This window comes from Perissodus microlepis, chromosome 20, assembly GCF_051167445.1.
Source record: "Perissodus microlepis isolate ML-2025 ecotype Zambia chromosome 20, ASM5116744v1, whole genome shotgun sequence".
Classification (NCBI taxonomy): domain Eukaryota; kingdom Metazoa; phylum Chordata; class Actinopteri; order Cichliformes; family Cichlidae; genus Perissodus; species Perissodus microlepis.
Window position 1 is genome coordinate 24,290,746 of NC_140480.1, and position 25,408 is coordinate 24,316,153.

At 40.1% G+C, this 25,408-nt stretch overlaps 1 protein-coding gene across 1 annotated transcript in view; it reads right to left on the reverse strand.

Moving 5' to 3' along the window:
* LOC146364595 (cadherin-4-like) overlaps positions 1-25,408 on the reverse strand; it is a 251,476-nt gene that overhangs the window by 224,747 nt on the left and 1,321 nt on the right. Inside the window, exon 2 of the mRNA XM_084915958.1 lies at positions 25,018-25,129. Within this exon, the coding sequence (XP_084772084.1) occupies positions 25,018-25,129 (112 nt within the window). The remainder of the gene's footprint in view (positions 1-25,017; positions 25,130-25,408) is intronic.

Here is a 25,408-nt window from a genome sequence, read left to right on the forward strand (position 1 = left end):
ACAAGCAGAGCAGAAGAAAGGGAAAAATGTACAAAAAAGCTGAGCATCGGTGTTTGCTGGTCCATTTGGCATTCTTCTCGCTGTCCTGTCTGTGTCTTGTCCAGCTTCTCAACTGTGCAGCTAAGCTATTCAAAAGCCTCTCACATAGCCTTTCGAATTGGGCTCCAAAATTTTCTTCACTTCCTCCCACTGCATCTTACTCTCGCTGTCTCTGAGACTCTTAACCCCCTACAACCACCTCAGCTCCTCAGTGTGTCCCTGTCAAACAAAACTTTTGACACAGGGGAAAGTTTCTATATGTGTGACTGCTTTATATCCCTTCCCTTCTCCTTACCTTCAGTACCTCATCACAGTGATGTCTACCTCTCTAAAGTCTGTATAACAACTACATATGAATTTGCATATGATGGAATATATGAAAAATGTCTAATACTGTTGGCTTTACTAAATGCTAATCATGCAAAATACAGTATTCCTGTCCACCCATTATCTCTCAATCCCACTATAACCCATCTAACAACAACTAATGAAGTCAGGAAAGAACACTCCTGTGTTATTAAAGGCATGGGGTGAGTTTAATTAAACAATGCTAATGAGCAACTAATTAAAAGCTTTCCGATCAAAACAAGCCAGTAATTACCTGGAGCAGAGATGGATAATGAGCACACTACAATCACTGGCAGACAGGCAAACCCATGGAGACCTGAGTAGATCAATTCCCTCAGTATTAATGACCGCTCTTTTTTTCTCTGTCTTCGTTTCTACCATGTCTTCTCTGCTCCAGCTCTTTCAATATGTCAGTCCATAGAGAGGATGAGTGAGGGCTGACATGGAGCTTAGAAAGGAGCTCTTGAGGAAATACTGTAGCTTGAGTGTTGACAGATACATCAAACATGCTTTTTATGCCAATGGCACTCTCTCTCTCTCTCTCTCTCTCTCTCTCTCTCTCTCTCACACACACACACACACACACACACACACACACACACACACACACACACACACACACACACTTCTTCTATTGATCCTAATCTCCTGCTCTTCTTCTCTAGTGGTTTCACTGGTCTCTGATTTTCTCTCTGAATGGCAATTAGCTGTGTGGGGGAAACCTCCTGGAGTAATTCTCTACAGTGACACAACAGTCTTTACTTCCTGCTCATGCTGGCAGGTAAGAGTCTGTGCCTGGGTTCCCTTCTGGAACGTAGAAAAATACATGATATGGCTGATAAGGTCACTGCCACAGACATTGGAAAGGTCACTACATCTAAACCACAATAATGCCACAGGAAATGCATACCTTGTACTATACCCCATCTAGGACAACCTGTGAGTAAGAGGGGAGAAAGCAAGTAGGGATGTCAGGTAAGAGGAAAAAAGACCAGGAATGATACTGCATGACAATAAAATTCTACTGACAGACAAAGAAGCCCAGAGGCCTGTTTGACAAGACAGGAAGACAGGAGATAGGGATGAAAAGAAGAAGGGAGTGAGATGGGAAGACGAAAGAGAAAGGAAGTGATGAGAATGCAGTTGGACACGGAAATATGATGAATGGCCAGAAAGAATAAGGCAGGACAAGTGGGAAATGCAGAGATAGATTCAGCGACAGGGAAGAAAGAGAGACAAATAGATGGATAGATAGCAATGCCCTCTCGGCATTTTTCTTCCTTTTGATCCTCTCCTCACAACTAAAAAGATTATCAGTTTCTCAGAAATGCCTCAGTCAACAGGGAAAATTCTGCATCATCTGTTTCTTGTCTCTCTTTCCTCTCAAGCAACTAAACTCAAGGTATTTTCTTACACTACTGTAGACTGCAACAAACATGTGGGGACAGGTGTATGTGACAATACTTATATTTCATGCTAAGGAATATTACAGCAAATATAACTGAATGAAACAGAAGATTTTAATGGAAAGATCAGCCATGTCCTGTGCAAAACATACAGACTTCATTGCCTTACCCTGCTTGCCCTCTTCATTCTGGATCCATGTAGCATTTAACCACATGGATAGAAATCTGTATAATAAACAGCAAAAATGTACTTTATGGATGAACACTATAAACAATCCAAGGTCCAAATAGAGGTCCATCTTCTTTAAGTAGCACTAAAAGGTTTCCATTATAGAGCAACTGGTTTATTACTGGTGAAATTAAAAAATCCAAAACGGCTCCCTTTAGGGGTCACCACAGTCATCTATAAGTCATCTGTCTCTGTCTCGGCCTATCCCTAGCATCCTCATCTCTCGCACCAACCCTCTGCATGTCCTCCTTCACTACATCCATAAATCTTTTCTGCGGTCTTTTCCTCCTCCTGGCAGCTCCATCTTAAACATCCTTTCTCCAATATATTCACTATCCCTCCACTGCACGTCCAAACCTCAGCCTTGCCTCTCTAACTTTGTCTCCAAATCATTCAACCTGAGCTGTCCATCCAATATACTAATCTTGTCCATGATGGTCATTCCCAATGAAAATCTTAGCATTTTCAACTCTGCCACCTCCAGCTCTGGTTCCAGCTATCAGAAGGTGATGCTCATAACTTTCTCTATTCAAAATATGAATCCAGAGAGGATGAATGACGTGCAAATTAGCCAGCTGATACAGAGACCTTCTGGAGCTTGGTGGGTGTGACTAGGTTATGGAAAAATGCTTCAATCTGGATCAAAGTAAAACTCACTGTGTGAAAGGCACAGGATATTCTGAATATCATGCATGATATTCTGAATTCTACAATGAGTAGTTAATCAGCAGCTTCCCTGAATCATCACGTGCTTTTGTACCAATGCCAGTACGGATGTGGAGGGAGATACGTGTCCAGTCTAGAGGTTGATTAAATTCTTTTATAGGAAGTAAATTGACAATCATATCATTTATCATAACTTCATGTTAAAACTAGACACGAAAACAAGTACATGTGCTGTAAGTGGTTTGTCCTTCCTCATTGTCTTATATTGGACTTTTCTACCGGTGCTGATGCAACATCTGCTTCACAGCTTTAAAAAGCAAAAAAGGGCAATCTATTCTCAGCTTGTTACAGTGTGGGTTGTAGAGTACACTTTCATTCAACCACGCTCAGCTCAGATTTGAACTGAACAAATAATAATTGTTGTGTCCTTCCCTTCCTTCCATCTCCTCCAAAAGGATGCATGAACAAATTAGGAATGGTTTCAGAAACAGTTCATCAACATGACAGATGTTCACTTGGGCTGATGTGTGGGCAGCAAGCACTTTTCCTTTTCACGGTAGTATTTTGGTTTTTTTTTTAGAAAAACAGAGTTATACATTTAAACTGGCTACTTTATAAAACGGCCACCCAAAGTCAAGATCCAAAATTTACAACAAATGCATAAACATTTGTTGTAAAGTTCATCCCCCTCTCAACAGCTAATCATTTTTAATAAAGTCTAATGGAGATTTTCTTGTATGTCACTGTGCTCGCTATATACTGGTGACCCAGATTAGTCCATAAGGGATTTCGAGTGTGGGCCGCAGTCTGCAGGACAAAGCAGCAGATTCCGGTAGACAGCTGCAGCTCAGATCACACTGCATGTATCTACCTCCTCTCTCAACTACTCTCATCTCCTGTCCTCGCTTTTCCACTTTTCTGGTCTTGTGTGCTTAAGGTAGAGGGAAGGCAGATAAGGTGACTTCCTTAGAAATTACCTATCACAGCTTGGCAATGTGTCCGGGCATTTCTGGCTGAGAAATGTTGAATTTGTCAATCCAGTGAATGCTCAAAAGTATTATGCGAGCTCAATTTTAGCTGTTATTTTAAATGAGTCAAGCACTGTAGGTGTATGAATATCAGAGTGCAGGCTGCAGATCTATAAAAGGAAACAAATGTGCTGTAGCTTTTATTCACATTTCTTTACACTTAGATTAACCCAAAGTGAAGACCTTCGCAACCAATGATAAGAGCACATCCATCAGCAGCAGCAAAAGGAGGCCAGTCTTGTATTAAGGTAAGAATGCCCCCTTCAGCTGTATGACGGTCCGTCTCAGCTACCCACCGCAGTAGATAAATAACTGCTAGCTCTCGCTGGTTGTGCTATGAGAGAACATCATAAATTCTAATCCAAAAGCACGGCAAGATCGATTGCTCTTATTACCGAATCTGTAGTTATAAAAAACAAAAGTAATTATTGGTAATGTGCATGTATTACTTAACCTACTGCGTGATTATTTATCACGCACTTGCACTTATTTGTGCATTTATGTATTGATTTGATTTGATTTTTTTCCTTAAGCGAATCTTCGGCATTTAGGGGCCCGCTGTTAGCAAAGCCAATTTCTAAGATGTTCAGAGGCTGCAGTCACTCCTGTCCTGCATAGCCTTTACTTTGGTTGACTAAGTGTTTATAAGGACATCCACTCTGTCGCTGTGTATGCCTGGGAGAGATGTAGCACTGCAGTGTTGCGCTGATGTTTTATGCTCTATCTGGGACGCATCTCTTAGTAACATGCCACAGCCTAACTGGATCACAGATAAAGTGATATGATTGGAACAGATGGTTCGAGGTTCTCTCACTACCACTCAGGTTTCCTGTATAGGCACAGAAAAGACTTCAGAGGACAAACCTGCCATAAGGTGAAAATTGCTTTAGTGTCAGCTGTTAGAATGGAGACATCCATGTGAGTCGCTTAAAGCTTGATGTTTCAAACATCCGATGCACTGCCCAGCTTTAGGTAGTCCTTAATATCTCTCAGCTACCTCAACTTTAGAGTCTGTCGTCCTGTGGTCAGACAGGCTTCAATGCCACCTCTTTTTACTGCTGCTAGTGACAACTGTCTTCACAGTGCTCTAAAGTAGCAGTAGCAGGTGGAGAACCTCCACCTCCACAAATTAGGGGGAAAACAGTATTGTTATTCTGATTAAAGCTTCTATTGTGAGCAACTGGACTGACTGGGAATTGAGATTGCAACTTAGATTTGAGTGCTGGCTGAACAGAGTGGACAGAGTGACTATAACATCTGGTATTACAGAACTAATTGTGATACCTAGGAAAAGGGCTGTGTTATGCACACCGCCTCTCTCCAATCAAGAAGACATTCCACTCATCACACAAGTGAAATACAATTCTACATTATTACCCAGCAGCATCCTAAATGTCAAGCCTGATTTGTAAATGATATGCTACCCCTAATTACATTGATATTTTCAGGAGCAAAACAAACCTCTCCTTCACTCTCTCCATTTCTTCCCTTCTACCCCTTTTTTCTCTTTTTTTATATTATAGATTTTACTGCCATTTTGGGAGAAGAGCAATTCTATTAGTACAGTGAAGATCTAACATTTATGAACTCTCTGATAACAGCTGTCCTTTCACCATCTGGGGTACTAATGTCCTGAAGGTTAGAACAGCCATCTATAAGAATCTGACAGCCACCGTCTAAAAATGAGGAGCGAAAAACACACTGCTCCCTTAAGAACCTGAGCAAAGCAGTAAAGCTCGAGTTGTACTGCAACCAAATGTTAACTGCTAAATGTTAATGTTTGTTGTTACCCTAACATATACATTACAGCACAGCAACAGTAAGAGTAATCCCTCAGGTGAAGGTCCGCAAGGTGTGGAATTCGTCTACAACACTGAAAAGCACGATGATTCAAAAATGAATCCCAGAATCTTGTATCACATCTGATTTATATGCACGCTCAAGTTGCGTGGGGAAACTTTGGCCACATCCTTTACCCTACAGTGTCAAAATGTCAGTGGGAGAGCAGTACTTAAGGACTTTGAGATGATATAGTATTCTGAGAATGTGCAGCAGTGATATATGAGTATACCACAGGGGTTAGGACAGCCTTTGAGCTATGTCAAATGAGTCTTCTGGCTCCAATAGGCAGCATTGCCCCTTAGGGCCAAAGAAAGGGTCATGCTAAGACTTTTCACAGGAAAGATCATTCCAACATCTTAACCCACTGGGTATCACTATCGTCATTAGAGATGTTTTCGCAACATAGCCTTGGGACAGAATAAATGAACCTTTAGACAGAATAAATGGCCGGTCTGTAGAATGACTTGCTTTACCACTTTGAGGGCAGAGCTCCATAAGTCCCCGGCTTCCATTAGGAGAGACAATGTGATTCTCTTTTGCGGCCTCCCCATGGCCCTCTCTCAGTGTGAAATGAGTAAAGTCTTCAGGTGCATCCACCAGTGAGACGGACAGACTGCCCTCAGCTACTACTGATCAGACATGGATACTGACTGAGAAAGTTGGCACAAAAAAAAGACGAAGCGTCTGAAGAGAGAGCGCACTGGGGCTCCAGACGGTCTGAGAAGAGGAGCGTGGGCTAGTCAGTGCTGATCTGAGAATCCCGACAATCAGCCAGAAAACGCAAGGCAGACACAAGCATCCCATTAGCCTTTGAATTTAAATGTCAGTCTCCACTGGCCTAGTTCAGCAGGCTATTCCCCTCTCCCCCCAGAGAACAACAGTGCAAAACTACAAACAAAAGCACACAAAAATAAGTCAAATGTCATGTGAGACTATTACAATGCAGTACAGGCTTTGTTTCATTTAAGCCTTCTGCTGATCCCGCAAATATGGTCTTAAAGCAACGCTTGCTGTCTAATGAAAAAAAAAAGGTCAACAGTAAGCTGTACTGACATATTAAAGTAAGAATAAGCAGAAAGAACTCAAGAAAGAAACATAACATAAAAGAGCCCTATATTTTTTATCTTCCAAGAACTGATAGGACCTTCACAGTTATTTGTAATGTTTTCATACTAAAACAAACATTTTAAGAACTAAGAATTATGCTTTCAGATAGAGTTTGTATTTTTTACATGATAAAGATTCAAGGTGTAGACATTTTGGTATTTCTGTACTATGTTCAATTTGGTTGCAGAAGCCTAGGGGCCTGCCCTGAGTATGGCCCTTGATGACTGAGTGCTCTGTGTGACATTTCCTGGTAAAGGCCATGGTCAGCAAAAATATCTCCACAAGGAGTACCGCCACAATTTCTCTATCTCCCTTTACGATATGATAACATTAGCCTCATTTCCTGTTTGAATATCTGGTTTTGCAAAACAATAAAACCTCTTCGCCCCTTCTTGAGAGAAGTGGAGAGCTAAGATCCTCAGTCTTGTATTACTTCTCCTGTAAATTCCATTCTCAGTATCAACTGGTCACTGGCTGTTTCAGACATTATGCATACTTGAGGTTAAATAGACCGTTAAAAGAGAAAAAAAATCCCCTGACTTAAGTAAACTTCCTTAAAAGTAGCTTCTAAAGATAAATGTCACAGTTGGTCTATTAAGGAGCCATAACAATGGAAACAAATGGACACTCAGGAGGACAGTTTGCGAGCCAACACAGAACTGTGGACCAATTTATACACTCTAAACATGGCAAAAGCAAGCTAACTGGTGCCAAAATACTCACACAGTATGCAACTGGCATGCAAAGCACTCACTCTCCCTCTCTCTTTCCGCACTAATTGCATGTGTAGTTTAAGCGGGTATAAGTACACTCCATTGAACAATGGAATTAAGTTAACAACATCTGCATCCTTTCACTGTGACACTCTCCACCTTCCATCTTCACTAGTAGAAAATACTGGTTTAAATTATAATGGCCCAATTATCTCTTTGGTTTGGTTAATATATTATTGTATATACTAAACAATATCATCTCTACTCTCCTTAACTCTTTCATGCATTTGTTAACTAATGATCTATTCTTGAGACAGGTATACTGTTAATAAAGGAAAACATCGGCTTAATTAATGATTAGTGTTACCTTGTGTTTTTGCCATGGCAACATATCACTCGCTGAGTTTTCCGCACTCAGAAAAAAACCTTTCATCCCAGTACTGAGTGGCCATACATCGCATAGCATCTTATCTCATCCCATCCCAAACAGCAATTAGCTAACCAGAGCCACCGCAGTCTAAATAACATCCAGCATCTCACTGTGGCCAGAGTTCATCATCCTATTACACACATTCCATGCAACTAACCTCCTTTTTAAGATCTGCTCTCCCGCATGCATACACACTCCACCGAATGGGTATGAGGCTGACCTATTTGCCATCACATGCGTTGCAATGTGAAGATTAAATACGAGCACGACTATGGAATCGAGAACAAATGGCAATTTGCCAATTAAAAAAAGGAGAAAAAAAAAAAACACCACTGTGGCCACAGTGGTTTAAAATTGTAAATTTAAGCGTAACATTTTCTCTCCATTTCAGCCAAAAACAGTTACTGTTTAACAGATACAAAACTGGGTGTTAGCATTTTATATTTGCAAAGAAATATTACACTGAATGCTAAAACTGCACTTTAGAAAACAATGCAGTTTTACTGAGTTGTCCTCTGGCTGTTGTTTTAGAAATCAGATTAAGCTGCTGTTATCAATTTTAAATAGATTTAAAGTGCATGATTCAAATTAAATACAGAAATACATACATGAAAAAAAAACACACTCTTAAGCCCAATTACCCCTGGGAATGAGAAGAGGAAATAATAAACACATAAACACACACACACCGAGAGTCAGCGGCACACACAGAGAGAAAGAGAGACAAAGAGCAAACTGAGACACATTGAGACTGATAAAAAATGCAGGAAGCTGGTTTAGTAGTGACTGCGATGTCACCAGGGAATTCACACAATTGTTGACTTTCATGTAGAGAGAGACAATGAGTTCAGCTTCATTGACTTCTACAGATGCAGTGAAGCACAGTAATTACCATGGCTCAGACAGAGGAGGCGCTACTACCACAAACACTCAGCACTATGGAAGGCAACACACACACATGCATGCCAACAGAAACACATGTGTTAACCTTAACTGCATTTTTAACTAGTGCGCACAGGCAAACAAGGAAAACGTACAATAAGAAGTCTGAGATTATTCTCCAGTCAAAAGGAGAGAAGACGAGGCAAACTGTTGCAAGTGTAAATGATAGAAGTGGCTAAACAATATCAAAGGCGTAGGAATGTGCAACAGAAAAGAAACACATAGACTCAAAAGTATGAAAAAATGAGAAATGAGAATCCCCAAACAATCTAATCTGTCCTTGAGTGCCCTCCTACTGCAGCATTGTTCTGTCAGAGCCAGATAAGTTGGGAGGCGCTGCAGTGAGTGAACAGAGGCGAGGAGAGAAAAGAGAAAATCAATGATAACAGTCTCCACTTGCCACAGTAAAGGACTGGTATGTGTGTGTGTGTGTGTGTGTGTGTGTGTGTCTGTGCGTGTGTGTGTGTTGAATGAGGGTATCAGACTTGCACTGACATTCTGGTGTGGATATAGGGGCATTGTTGTATTTGTGCAACAATTATTAACAATCCAAAAACAATAATAACACCACCATACAAGGTCCAATTTTACAAACACTTTTTCACTTTCCTTAATATCCACAGGAAGCTTGCTCTGTGGTCAAATACTAGATGACAGACACAAAAGGAGCCAGTTCTTTCAAGTTCATATTCAAATCCCTTTTCCCATGATGATGATATGAGAATATTTTATGCTTAATGTGCAGACGTCCCATCAGATGGATGTAATATATACAACCTCTTTGTCTTCCACCTTTGGTCACTCATCCAAGGCCCGCTTAATTCATTAAATACTATCTTAAGTGGCCAAACTGATGGACTTCCATTATTCAAAAAGTTTCATAGCAAGTCCTGCAATACAATTACCTCTGAGAACTGGTATCTAAATTAAAGTTAAATATTTAGAAAGTCTTCCTAAAGCTGCTAGGGGGATCGAGCTGGATGTTTTATGTGTTCATTTCCAAGATAAATCTGACTGCAAACAGATGAAGAAGAACATAATTTGCTGTGTGTGTTCTGAATTTCCTCAGCGCTGCGGTGTTCTCCGTCTAAACACTCAGTGGTTAGAAAGCATGATTGTGCTTGTCCACATTCAAATTCTGACACACACACTCAGACTTGATGGTGGATTTACAACTGACCACATCCATCTTTAACCATTTCACAAGAAAATGTGAAGCTGATCCATTTGTTACATTTGTATTTGTATGCAACAGGAACTGGACTAAGACTAGTCACAATGAGCTGATGAAAGAAACCAATTCTGTTAATGAGAAGAAACTAAAACCACCTGAAATAGAGGCAATAGTAAAAAAGAATAATAGAAAACTGACAGGATACTGAGGACAATCAGTCAATGATTCATTCCATCAGTGATGATAATTGCCATCCACTCCATTACTTTAGTGAGCTCACAAATTTTGATTCATTCATTACGGTCACACAAAGAATTTTTTCAGGGTCCTGTGAGGGCAAACCAAAATTATTCTGAAGGCAATAAGGGCAAACCTTAGCCCAGCAACAGTGCTTTGTTTGATTGGAAAAATGCTTAACCACCTTCGCTGGTTTTTGACTTTGTTTCAGCTTTTTGAGGTAGAAAAGAATCCACCAAATCACTCCCCGAAGCTTATTAGCCTGGTTGCTCCTGACAGGGTTCATTCTGCATCCATTACAAAGTGCATGAGTATGAAATTTACCAATACATGTAGTCATATGTGTACGTATTACAAATTACTTGAATAATTAGTTTATAGAACAGTTCTGTATCCATCTATCTGTACATCTATCTATCTTAATATACACATTGAGAGCTACGTGTTCTGTTAAGTGCAAAGAGTTCCTTTGTTTTTGGCATAGATTAGTGCTTCAGCTGTGAGGAAAGGACAGCCCAATTTGTCAAGAGAGTGCATGGAGCTAATCACATCAAAAGAACTGCTACCCAGTATAATATCAGCCCATGAGCAGGATGCCTAATTCATTAGTCTGCATTTGCAGGACAAATCACTTCTATGCTGACATACAAAAGTACCACACACACAAGCAAGATGAGGCAGTAAACTTGTAGCAGCCTACTGGCATGAAATAAATGACAATGAAAATATCTGATTTGATGATATTTTCCGTGCAGTGGCTCTCGCTGTAAATCTCATGCAAGGTAAACTGATGCTGCAATGCATACTGCAGCAGTCATGTTTATGCAAATGTGTGTGCTTCAAAGAAAAATGACCTTTTCTCTATGGCACAGTTTGATTTAGAGCACCTTACCCTATAGCTGCTTGAGAAGAATTATGGATCCAATGGATGAAAGATGTGTCTTCCTCTAAGAAGAAGCATTTACAGTATGATGAATACTCTACCTTCTTAGCTAAAACAGAAATGAGCTGTGCCCTTCAAATCAGTGTCATTTATCTCCATTTTCTCTGGCCACTGGGTATCATATCCGAGTCAGCATTTCTGCCCACCTTCCCCTGTGAAGACAAGCCCTCCTCCGAGGTTTTTCTGGCCAGAGACGAGATTACTGTTAAGGTGGTAGACCACAGTTATTAAAATTCCTGGATCAAAATCTTGCCAGCTGGTAGGTGTGAACCACAGCGCTAAGATATTTATTGACTAAACAGAGTCGTTAAACTGCAGCATGCAAAGCACACACACTTTACAGCCAAAGCTAGCAAGTAGCTAGAGAAACGCTTTCTTTTTTTTATCTTGACTTTTAAAAAAAGTAACAGCTATGATTTAGTGATCTTATAGGAAACGTGTATTGAGTGTACATTTTACATATTTAATAAGGTAGATATCATAAAAGCCCTTAGATGCTGCCTGTCACATGGTGTGACTACACTGTTCCATAAATCCTTTTCATCAGTGTTGTTGTTGTGAATACTGTAGCATGATGAAGCCAAGTCTTTTATCAGCATCCCCATCAACGTCTTTATTCTGCATTATTGTTCGATTTTATCCTGTTCATCTCATTCAGAGGAAGAGAAAACTTTCTCAAGTCTTCATCAGCTGGCACACACAATTACACACGGCTTTGCACTTGCACCAGTTTTCCCATAAATAAACGCACACGCTTATGCGAAAACAAACAAAGAACAAATTCCTGATTCCAAAGCCATTTTCTTAAAAACACAACGGGAACTGTCAGATTGCTGTCGCGAAAACTTTGTGATTTACCAAACTATGAATAATTTGTGCATAAATTAAGTGAAGGGATAATGAGAAATGCCACACTTCTGTGATGAGAGGAAATGGAACGCAGCAGTGGCCAATCAACTCGTGAAGATTGGAAACAGAATCAACAACCTCACCTGACATAAGAAACATGCAGGGATGAAAAACCTGACTGGAGAGTCAATAAGCTTTCATGCTCTGGTGTCTGACCAGCTGTAAATGAAGGGGCAGGAGCTTCTGTGTGCACATGCGGAGATGAGCTGCTAAAGATAAGATGCACTGCCTCCTTAGCTGTCTTTCCTAGCTGCAGGGGATTCTGTTTCTCTGTTCTCTCCCGAGCTTTGAAGCTCTAATGCCTCTGATCTGTCATCTATCTCTTGCCTCCCATGCTGTCCGGTGCGTGTCTGCTCATGAGCACGACGATATGACAGCACTGCAGCCAACACACAGCGAGTCAGGTGGCCAAACCCTTCTTTTAGAACAGACAGTCTCTGCTAATGTAAATTTATTAAAGATCCCGGCACTAATGAAACTGTTAAATAGTAGCTGGCTGCTGTGAAAGGTGTGTCATTTTGTCCAGATTACCCTGCCACAGTCTTTGAAAGTGTATGCATTTATAACCAATGGAAATCAGATGTTTCTCAGCAGGGTGTGCTAGTGTGCTGATGTTTTCAATTACAGCTATGCTCAGCTACCGACTACTTGATTATACGGAAGGCCCTGGCCACCAGTGTAGAGCTGAAAAACCAACGTGTCTGGCAGTTCAGTGGATCCAGATTTTTTTTTTCCTTTTTGCTAGTACTGGTGGGCGATCTGCACTATGTGAGGAACCCTGACAATACCCCCCACCCCCCCACCCCCCCAACAAAACTAAAAAAAAACCTTCTTGCTCTCCCACAACCCGGGGGTGTCTGGCTGGGAGGCATGTCAGCATGTATCTCCCTACAGTCTGTCTCTTTGCCACCGTGGCAAATCAATTCTTAATAAACCATCTGAAAGCTTCCTCTGCTATACCTTTCATTTCCCCTCCTCAAAGCTGCAGGGCAAATTAGCCTGCCAAGAGGATGATAGGGAGCAAGCGGCAGAAGAAAGCAACCGAGAGGGGGATGAAAAAAACGACCCAACACCTACAATTAAATTAACAAATCACTGTTCTTAATTAATCGGGGAATTACAAGCAGAACTGTGGGTTTGAGACGTGACTGACATGGCTAGCACTCCCTGCATCTGCTTTTGTTAGTGCTGCTGGGGTGGGGAAGAGGAGAGAGGTAAAGGGGGAGAGGAAAGGCAGATGAAAGCTTAATAAAAACTCTCCGCAGAGCCCCCTGAACAGAATAGCGAGAACGTTACCTCTACTCCTCCCCTTCTTTTCTTTGGTTTCCTCTTGCTCCCACTCTCTTATCCTTGTCATTCCTCCCTTACTTACGTCTTCTCCTCTCCCACTCTAACTAGCTATTTCCTTTCCCTTTTCCCCCTTCTCCCTGCCCCGTTCTCCCCCGCATTGCTTTTGCTGGTTCTCAAACCCATGCTTGCTAATGAGGTGTGGGATTGACAGCTGGATTACACCATCGCTTTGTAATCCTTTCATTTCTCTATGTAGGATAATCACACCGCAGACCGGGGCCTTACCTCCTGCCTCTAGGGGCAATCAACAATGTGTGTGTTTACATAAAAGCAGATGCATGTGTAATATTCAGTTAACTGTGAGTAAAATGTCCTGAGGTTAATGCAACTTTCGTTATCTTGACTGCACACCGGCCCAGAGTATGTCAATCGTCAAGCAAGACCACCAGAATTTTACGACGTAGCCTACGAATGAATGAGTGTTTATGTATTATCGTGTCCATGCTTCAAGCAGCAAAAGTAGTCCATCTGCTTGCCTTCCAGCCTGTCTACATCTTCTCATCCCTTCTCCCTCAGAGATGAGCAAATATTGTCTTCCCTTGAACATGGCTGCTCCTTTAGCCCTTCTCCCTCTCTACCATTTCTCCTCCCTTCGTCCCCATCCCTTCTTTACCCCAACTCCCTGACAGGAGCTTGCTCCCTATGCGGCCACAGGATTCACTTTGTTTTTGATCATTCTCAGACTCAGAGCTAGACAACTTATCTGCTACTCTACATTCTCCCGGGCCCAGAGGAGAAAAGCAGGGCCTTTTATTACCCTCGCTCTTTGCCTCTTCCTCTGATGTGCAGAAAGAGACAACAGTCAGATAGGGAGAAGAAGCAGAAAGAGATTCGGGCCAGTGTGCTTTTAAAAACGTGTTGGTCCCAAGGCTTGAAATGGCTGTCTCATGGAGTTTGACCAAGAGTATCACAGGGCTTTTAAAGTCTTACAAGCAAAAATGCTACATTGTCACAAACCAATATTCGCCATTATACTCAGGGTTCAAAGTAACAGTTCTCCACAGCAATCATCCACTGTATTCTAGGATAAGCATGTGACCTTGATGTTGAAATCAACTGCAGGTTCAACAAATTAATATTCTTCATGGTTGTGGGTTGTTGTTTTTTGTTTGGTTTTTTTTGATGAAGTAAGTGAATAATGTGAACATGAATGCAACAAACAAATACTGATTGTAAAAAACTGAGCTAAATTTTTGTAAAGCACAGTGCTAGACTAGTGGCCACTGCAGAAATCCAAAAGAGATTCACTACATCCTTGTGAATTGCACTATAACCCTTTATCCAACAACCTTCATCTGTTTATAAGGTTTTCATTGTTTAGTGCTGTGCAAATATTGACTGAGTAACTGACTATGTCCCAGTTATTAACACTCAGTGAGAGCAGTTGCCACTATAATGATCTGTCTGACATTCTTTTGAACGTATTTGAATTTTATCGGGAAAGAGGAACAACACTGAGTTTCACACCAAAAATACTATGCGATTTCTACTATGTTATCACAGAATTTCAAAATCATTTTTAGGAAAATCATATTCTTGAAAAAAGCAAACAGTTTCTTTTTCCTGCAGATCTCAAACCTCAAATTTACTGCCTGTCTTGGACTTTGTGAGCAACGTGCACAGGGTTTTAACTGTGTTAACTTTGACACACTAGAATACCACAAGGAAGTATATGAATGTCCACATGGATGTGGAAACCTATTAAATTATTCACACCAATATCTAACATTTTAAGGCCATGTACGATAGATTAAAGCTGAGCTACGCATCAGATGTTCAAGATCAGAGATGACTTATTCTGCTTCACGGCTATAACACTTCACACTTCTGATTCTAAACAATAACAATACTAAAATAATGCAGAACTGCAGTTTTGACAGAAGAAGTGGCTTAATAAGTAACTGTCTAAAATGAAATTAGTGTTCATTAGTGAGAAAAGTGTAAAGCAAATGCTTACTGGTTCTTCTCATAGTTGTAGTTTTTCTTAAGATATCAACTCTCATTATAGTTTAATAATTTAACATTTTGGATTGAAATTTGTAACAATTTACATTTAATAATTGGAAAGTAATAATAGCTGACAGATAAGGATTTGTGTAAACTGCCCACAATAGTGAAACAATTTAACATTTGAAAACAACCTCAAAGAAATTTCTACCAGCTAACACAGCCCCATACTACTGAGAGAAATGGGAATTCCCCTTTTGGGGAAATCAATAAAGTCTGTCAAAAAGCCAACATCTATCTTGACATGAATCAACAGAAACTGTTTGCAAAGACCTGGGCTCCTCTGAAAGCGCCTTTGTGAGCCCCTTATTAGCTTTTAGCCTGTCGAGTAGCGTAGGACCAGACACCATGGGACTCATCATTGTCTTCTGATTAATTAACATTACTGGCACTGTGTTTGTCGACCCCCAGCTCCCCAGCTATCCTTTTCTTCCTCTGTCCCCTGTGTTCCCGCATAGTTTCCTTGTTCAGAGGCAATGATTCGCCTATGTGCTGAACTTAAGAACTTAATGGAGAACGTTCGCAAGAAGAGCAAGACACAATTAATGATTATCAGGCGGCCATGTCTTCTGAGGACTTCCATCCTTAGTTTAACCAAAAACAAGGGATCTTTAAGCAAAGGGAATGGGATATGAGATTGTAATGCTCTTGGATTTGCCCTGCCCACAGAGAGATCATAGAAATCTACTCTTGATTAGAAAAGGGTGCGAAATGGACAAAAGTCCATTAATTAAAAATAATGATCTCAGTTTGGGGAAACTAGGCAAACTGACGAGATAGGTGAGAATATTGTTTTCATACCGCTGTTATGAAACATTTTCACACAATAGTCCTAAATGAGATTTTACTATTTTAAATTTAATTATGTTTTGTTATAAGAAACTCAAGTTTAACAAATTGAGGAGAGACAAATCATCCAAAGTGAGGTCATGCATATTTAATTATCTCAGTGCTAAAACAGTAATAGAAATTAAATTTGAAGCAGTACATCAAAAGAATCCTCAACTAGAAAATGGTAGTTGTGTCTTTCCCATAAAAAAATTGAGAATGTGATGGAGGTGTGGCAGCTGGATCGTCATTTTTTTGGGTTGCTTTCAGAGTGACTTGATTTCCAAGTGAATCAATTAGGATCTAATTAAAATCCTGCCATAGACAAACTGAGGAATTAAGAATGAGTGGGCAGGATTAGACCACAACAGTGTCTGGGTGTAGGCCAGAGCTACAGTAGAGTAGTGGGCAGCCTCAAAGTATCATAATGTGTTGCTGTTTTTCCTTTTGTGTCTTTTCATAATGAACAGCATAAAATAGCACCATAAACGCTAAAATGCTGGCTGTTTCAGGGAACAGAGCCTTATCGTATACTTCCTTTTCAACCCTGATCAGAGGAAAGTGTCTGTCCTTCTGTACCCCACCCTTTATTTCACTCTCCTCTCTCGCAGTAGCCTAGCTTAAAGACATGGTCACTGTGACTCTTGAGGAAAGAGAAAACAGCCTTGTAAGCTTATCATTATCCTGCTGGTGTAATCCCTGTCCACCACATTGCAGCAAAAGAGCAGCCCTAGGAGTGCCTTGCATTCCTCTTGCTCCTTGTGAAAAAACTATTTCACCAAAGACAACAGGGACACCTTACAACAGCTCCTCTGCAGTCTTAGACTTTATGCTGCAAAAAAGAAAAGAAAAGGGGGAAAAAAAATATATTTTTAACCTTAGACAAAATGTGCATGTGTGTAAGACAGAGGGAGGGCAGGAGACAGAGCCCTAGTAGTGTCCCCTTGTCATCTTACAGCCTTCAGAGCCCATGCAGACCATCTGTGCATTAAAGAGGTAGAGCCCAAGCAAAGTATTTAAATGGGTTTAATGTCTTCAAGAGGGCCATAACCTTGGTCCTGTAGAAGCCCAGAAGACCCATCATACCAAGGCAGGAGGTCTCTTAATGTACGAAGCAGATGACAAGGATACAGAGTTCACACACACCACCGAGTAACTCAATCTGCAGGAAGTCTCTCACATTTTTTCATTCATTCTCGGTTTCCCTTTTACCCCTGTCACCCTTGTCCCTCCTCCCCAAACAAAAGGAGAAGATGTCAAAAAATCCCATTAAAAAATAATGGCCTCCACCTGCTTTCTTTCTGTTCTCATTCCCTCCTGCTTGCCTTTCTAATGACCAGCTTGGAAAAATCTGGAGGTTACCTGCTATGCACAGATCACCAGTCAACCACCCCAGTGCACAGTACATTCGGCGACAAAATGCACACACCGAGCATGCAAAAGCACATAACCACTCCGCCGCATGATTTCCCAAGCCTTATAGTATTCATCAAAGGGCAGGTTTGCAGGTGTACCCCTCATCCCACCAACGCTCCTCATTAATCTCATAAACCACTTGCGTCTAGACTTTAACAGGGGAAGAAATGTTCAACCATGTGGTTAAGTCATCTATACGAACCTCTCTGAAAAATCCACACAAAATTCTCTGAAACAGCTATAAATCACGCATGAGGTTGCAAATTAAGTAAATAAATGTCAACTGGATATTTGTAAGAGCTCCCTGAGGTCAGATTAGTCTTTGGTCTGACGGTCATAAACCAGCACCTGAAGTGTCTTCACTGCTTTACAAAACGTCCAACAAATGTCAGCCCTGTGCTTTTCTGCAATCAATAACCACTGAAAACAGGACTGTGTGATCTTTTCTCGATGGCTGAATATCCTTACAAAATTACCCATAAACCATGTAATGATTGAAACAGATGGTGTGGACAGAATAAAGATTTGTGTGGTATTTTGCACCATAAGAAAGATTTGATAGTTTTATGGGAGAGCGCAGCACTGATTCTTCTTAACGCTACAACTGATGAGATATTCCTGCAGTGTATGTTTTAACTGTTAGCCAATAGTTCAAAAAACAAAAGCTCTTTTCCTTCTTTAGATTTACATATTCATATAACAAAATGTGGTGGGCCTTGAATGATTACAGGATATGTAGAAAACTGTTGGCAGTAGCTGATTAAACCAAAGGATTACTCAAAAGAATATTGTGAGATACAATGAACAAAAACTAGTAACAAAGGAAAGAAAACAATGTGCATGATTTAAGAAGATGACTACTGCATCAACTATTCCAATTTGACCTGTACAATATATCAGTTGACCAAAATCACATAGTTTCTCCAGCAGCTCCAACTTCACTGTTTGAAATAGTCACTTCATTATCTGCAGCACAGCATGCATCACAGCAGAGTAGATGGTACTGTAGAGTTCAGCAATGTTTTTACTGTAAGTTATTCACTAGTTTTGGAGCTACTATGCTGTAAAGTTAATAAATAATGACCCAATCATGAAGCATTTGATATCCACGTCTTTTTTTTTTAACTTCTTAAAGTCTGCATCAGCATTGGCTGCAAAATCTAATCTCCATGAGGACACCTGTCTGCTATCGATCCAGATAAAATTACAGGCTGTGTGCCAAGAGATTTGGGGCAAAACAGGTCATCAAAAGCATCTAATTGTGTTTGAGGGTGTAGGGAAAGAAAACAAAATGGTGCATTGCCCATGCATATGGAAAGTCTTAAAAGTAATCTCATCTTTTATTTTGAAGCCTTCGAAGCAGACTTCCATCCCTTCATCATCAGTGCTCATAACCATTAAAGCATGTGTGTGAGCTTTGATTTTGATGAGAAGGGCAGGAAATGTTACCCTAATTCATGGCATATTATTAAAACCTGTAAGGCACAGCATCTGTTAGTGTATTTGTAATGGCGTGCCATTTTTTTCATATGGAAATAGTTCTGTGCATTAAACTGGGGGTGAAATTGATACTTACTGTATATCAACTTCTGAGCTTCAAGTTGAAAAATGATGTTAAGAATGCAAAGCCTATAGCAATAACAGCCCAGCTATTGGATTTTGAAAAATCACCTTAAGTCTCATAGAAAAGCCTCACTAACCTAAGGCATGTGAGACTCATCACCCAGGGCCTTCGAGTTGGCTGCTGGGAGAGATTTTCGGGAAATAATATCCTGGAAAAAATTACAGGTCTTAACGTTTTGTTTTATTCAGAATTCGAAGTTCTCTGTTGTATATTTGCTCGTATTAGGGCATTCTCAAAATGAGCAAAACTCAGAGTATGCTAGAAAATACTATAAATGTGCAGAGGTGGAAAGTAACGAATTACATTTACTTGCGTTACTGTAATTGAGTAGTTTTTTTGTGTATTTGTACTTTTTAAAGTAATTTTTCAAGTCTGTAATTTTACTTTTACTTAAGTATATTTTTTAAAAAGTATTGTAGTTCGCTACGTTTTCAATCACACCCGTTACTGAGTAATTTAAAAATAAAAAAAAACATTGTGCTTCGGAAATACTGCAGGGAACAATGGGTAGTAGAACAAATTGGCGCTAAGGTCACGTTAAAGATGGAGTCTGACATTGGTGTTACGGATCCAGTGAAAAAAGAAGCCCCGTCGAATTCTGCTGACCCTGAACTCGAAGAAACGGATGTGAACCCCTGGCCGTATTTAAGGGACCATTTCGGCTTCAAGTGCAAGAAAGGCAACAGCTTTATTATGCAGTGTAAGCTGTGTTTGCCCAGAGAGACCGAGTTAGCAGCTTTTAAAAATTCCACATCAAACCTGCGCAAGCATGTAGAGGTAAGTTAAATACAACTCGTACCGTTATGGTAGCAAAAAGGCTGTGTTCAAATTAATCACATTACGTTAAGACATCTGTGAAGAACACAGTGTTGGTTGGTACTAGCAACTTGCTGTAATCGGGCACGTTGTTGTCCACGCAACTTACATTTTTTTTACTGGGTTGGTAAATTGCCAAAAGAAAATGTGTTTACCTACGTTTTTCCTGTTTGTTAATAATAATAATTTATTTTAAAAAATAGTTAAATTAAAGACAGAAGCGGCTACTTTCTTACTTAACCCACATATGTTCACACTGCAGGCAAAAGAATAACAGAGCGCTCACTTACCTTAGATTAGTCAAAGACAGCTGACTTCTGTTACTTGTTAATTAGCACTTGCAACCTCCCGTTAACTAGCCTGTTACTGTCCAATAAAAAAAAACACGAGGTATATTGGTATAATTTACCAGCGGTAGCTATGTAATGCATTGATGTCTTATTAGGGACGTCAAAAAACTTTCTCTCAAACTTAACACTGGCCTGCCTGCCTCAGCTGCCTTCGAGCGTCTCTTTAGCTGTGCTGGACTACTGTTCACTGCAAAGTGAGCAAGGATGAACTCTACTAACTTTGAAAATCAACTGCTCCTCAAAATTAACAGGAAGTTCAGAGAGTAACACTCTAGGATGGATACAAAGGAACTTTAATCTAGAGGTACAGTAGGGCAGGGCCAAGTTTAAAAAATTAAAAAACATTTTTAAAGCAGCTGCCGTTCAGTTCAGTACTTGTTCTCTTATTTGACAGTTTAGAACACATTCTCATGTGAAAGAATGATATGGTTTTGTATTGAAAACACTGTGATACCTGACAGTTTGGTTGATTGGTTTGGTGACCATTATCCATTTTCATGTATATACTTGCAGTTTAACTGCCACTGCACTTTAATTTGTAAAGTTTTTCTTTTCACTAAAAAAGAACTACTTTGAGATTTATATCCCACTGTCTTTTTTTGCACTACTCAGAAGCGGCTGTCCTCCTGCTGACAGAAAAGTAACTATGTAACTTTTACTCTGAGTACATTTTAAATGAGCTACTTTTTACTTTTACTTGAGTACATTTTTAGACAGGTAATTTTACTTGTACTTGAGTAAAATTTCAGCAAAGTAATAGTACTTTTACTTGAGTAAAATATTTTAGTACTCTTTCCACCTCTGTAAATGTGACAAGAAAAAAGTGGCACTGAGGGGAGAGAGAAAGGATGTGGGTCAGAGAGGCAAGTCATAGATTTATATGGCATCAACTGAAGTTGGAATTTCTACTTAATGGTAGCATCCCTATCTAAGGTGAGAGCTGGTGTATATTTATGTGTGCGCATGGGAGGGAGCGGAAGAGAGAGAGCGAGTATGAGATATAGAGAAAGAATGCTTTGTGGATCAGAAAACATGTTTATGAGCACAACAGTAACCCTGAGCCGGGATGAAGGAAAACCATTCTGTTAAAAACAGAACTGGTCACCTTAATACAGACATTCAGACGCTCTGGCTGATATCACTGGAGGGGTCTCGTTTTCAGCACGAATCCGAGCATCAGTGGAGGTTCTAGAAACAGTGACAACTGCAGGAAAAATCTACAGTTCTTTCTGAGAAGCTGCACCATGGATGTCAGCATCCTTAAAGCTCAGGTACTGACATGTCAAAAAAGAAGGACCTCGCATATCAGAATTCATCAACTACGTCCCCATGTTCTCTCTCTCCCTCTCCTCTCTCACTAAACTCAGACAAATACCACCACAGTCGCAAACACAGAAAGTGAGGGCTGCCCAAAACCACCAGTAACCCAAACAAAGTCCAAGGTCAGCAGAGTGGGCTCACTGAGCTGAAACCACCAACCCTGGCTTTCATTACCAGGAACAGAATCAGCAAAGGGATGCAGGGACACATGGGATGAGGTTACATTCACCAGCTCTGTTTATCTCTATTGGGTTGGCTTGAGTCCAACTCATAGCTTCTCTCTCATCTGCGAGATACAAAAACTCCAAATGTGTTGATCCAAGCATCAACACTTTAAATTATTGTACAACTCACTGTTTGTCTGCAGAAACAGAGAAGAAATAGGACCTTTCTCTGAGTTGTGTTTACTTGTGTTATACTGATTTTACAAGTAATTATTCAGTGTTAAAGGTCTTGGAATAATGTGCTAGGAGAAGCTGTCATAAACAAGGCATACAAAACGGGACATCGTTAGCACTCGATGTGTCATGCATACGTATACTAACAATATTAGGAAAAAAAAACACACACAAGTAACTCACCCTCTTAAACCCCTCCTATAACTATAAAGACAAACATGGCATTTGCCATTATCAATACTGAGTGTGCTGCTAATATGTGCATGTTAAATGTATAACAATCCTCAAAAGTGTTGCATTTAGAGCAGCCTTATAATCAATCAGAATCCATTATGCAGTGTGCTGTTTAATGTGTGTTTCAGCTATTAACTTTGGAACTGGCATGGGTTTCCAGATAAATAAAGAGCAGATCAATTCCCACAGCCAGAACAATGCAGCGTGCAGAATTAATTCTTTTTAATGTTTATTGGATAGATTGTGCTTGTCAGCGAAACAGTTGGCCACAATGCACAGAACATTTAGAGGATGATCTAAATGAGCACCATTGTTCCAAAAAGACCAAGAACAATATTACTACTACTAATAATAATAATAATAATAATAATAATAATATGAAGAAGACAAAGAAGAGGACTGAGAATCTCTAAGTGACCAAACTAACACCACCCAAAAGAAAGAAAATATAAATGGCTGATGGCTGACTATAAACATGCCAATAACGTTTTTCTTGTCAAATGTAAACCACAATATAAAAATTAAATAAATAAATAACATTCCACAAACTTTGGAATATTGGGGTTCCATACAAATTTCATTTTGACTTTGCAAAGAGATTTCACTGTGGCCTTGAACATTGTTTTAGGAAATTTTGGTCATCAGAGTAACTGAAAATTATAAAATGTGAACTGTAAAACCTTCCATCTCCGGTTACTGACCTGCTCTGTGGGCTCAGGCATTCTACCCATCATGGTCAAGGTCCCAGTTCTGTCCTCCCCATTAGTCTCCCCAGTGAGATTAGACTCCCACACAAGCACACACATACACAAATTATTTATATATATATATATAGACATACATATATATGTGTGTGTCTGTGTGCACGCATGTGTGCCTGAGTGGGTGTCATTACTTCTGCCCCTATCTGACGGTTTTGGGTTAAATAATGTTATTATTAAAGTCTTTCCAGAGCTGCTCCCTTGCCTTCCTCCAGTGACACCCTTACCAGCTATAAATCAGCTGCCTGAGTCCTGCAAATCACATGGAGTGAGTGTGTGCTTGTCTAAATGTGTGTGTGTCTGCTTGACCACTGCAGCTGTATTCTCAAACACACATGAAGATGACACTGCAGCTGTGAACATTTCAAGCAACGCCGATGAAAAATATTGAATGCGAAACCTTAAGAATGTGCTTTCCGTGTGACTTGAAAGTAACCTCGCAAATAAACTATAAATCTGATTTATGAGCAGATATCATAATGGGTTTGCTGTGATCGCGTGAACCTGACTTTAGCATGGTTTACATTAGGAGTGAAAGTGCCATGAAAATGATGCTTAGGCCTCTGTTGTTAGTGGTAAAATGAATTCCTAACACTGAAAGCAACCATGTTAGACCACTAAAGATTAGTTTATGTGTAGAGTGAGAAAGAGAGACAATTTCATCTACCTGAGACCAAACTAGATAAATAATGCTCTGTGAAATAAATGGCTTCTGTGCAGCAGTGATGGCTCATTCCGTGATTGTTTGTGATTGTGTTGACACCCCCTGCTGGGCTGAAGACATCACTACCACACTGAGAGCAAGTTCACTGCCAGTGACAATGTCCCCCATCCAATCCCACTCCCAGCCAAGATATAATATGCTGAAGTTAACTAAACACTAAAATCAAGCTGATATCTTCTTTCACTCTTATATCACTCCAGCAATGAACACATATAGACAGATAATATAAAACAAGCAAAAAAATAATGTACTGTATCATTTTATATATCCTTAAATCAAAATTTCACTGGTGTATGTGTGTGTGCGTCTGTGCACGCGCACACTCAGGAAAGAGAGTCTAGACAGCTGTATCCCCGGCAGGTCTCTCACAGCTAAGGAGAGTGAGAAATATATACCGCGCAGCTGCCGAAGACACAGTCGACCCACAAAAGAGCTATTGTGCGCCCACAGCAAAACAATACAGCTTAGCTGAGCTATGAGAAAAAAAACCATTGGAATCAATAGAGAATTGCAATTAGCCCACATTGGCAGGAGCAGTGCCAGATTAGACACAGGATGTCGATTCCATTTCCTGCACTATAGGGCCCTCAAACTTGGTTGGCTCATTGTGTAATTGGAACAATACAAATACATTTGGGAAAGACGGAGTGTGAAGATGATAGTGCTAAAAATTACTGTAATGAAGATAAAGATGATGATAATACTCTTAAGACACTGAACAAGGTCAAAAACACAAAAATAAATGCAAGCGGGTATAACCCAAAAGTAACAGGCAAACATTTACAGCATCATTGCATAAAATATAAACAAATGCATGGATGTGTGCTACTACATGAGTTATATTTTTACAACATCACACTGCAACAACAGACCAGGGTAATTACGAGCACAAAATTGCTCCAGTTTGCAATTTCTGACATCACACCGAGCTTCACATGTACATACCCATGTGACTAAAATGATTATTTTTACATTTCCACTTTTACAACAATTTTCCAAATGCACAAGTGGTGCTTCGGTAATCTTAAAAGCAATGTGGCCAAGCACTGAAAGAAAACACATCACCATACACACCTCCTTTTACTTCGTTCAGTGCAAACAGTGAGGTCTTTTGCTCACCCTCTCTCTAGCCTTGACAGAATGCAAAATAACTGACTTGCTAATTAAAGGGCTTACCTTTAAGTATGCCCTGACCTTGCAGTACATCCCTTGAAATCAGCACAGAGTAGAAGCTTTGTGAGAAGCCAGGTTGGCAGGGACCTTTGGAAGCGTGTACCCCATTATTCCTCTGGAAGAAAAAAAAATACATTGAAAAACATCGATAAACATAGATTCCATTGATTTCTTTCCTCATTTTTGGCTCCAAGCTTTAGAGAAAAGCAGCATAAAGAAGAACAGTTAGCAGAAATAAATTCAACAAGTTTATCAACTCTTTCTGCTCGTGGCTAGGTGTAATGCTGATTAAATAGTCACACAGTCCAATGTCAGTGATAAAATGTGCTGTGTTAGTCGCTCCATGAAGAAACCACCCCAGACAAAATGAGGACAGATGTAGTTAAAAGTATTG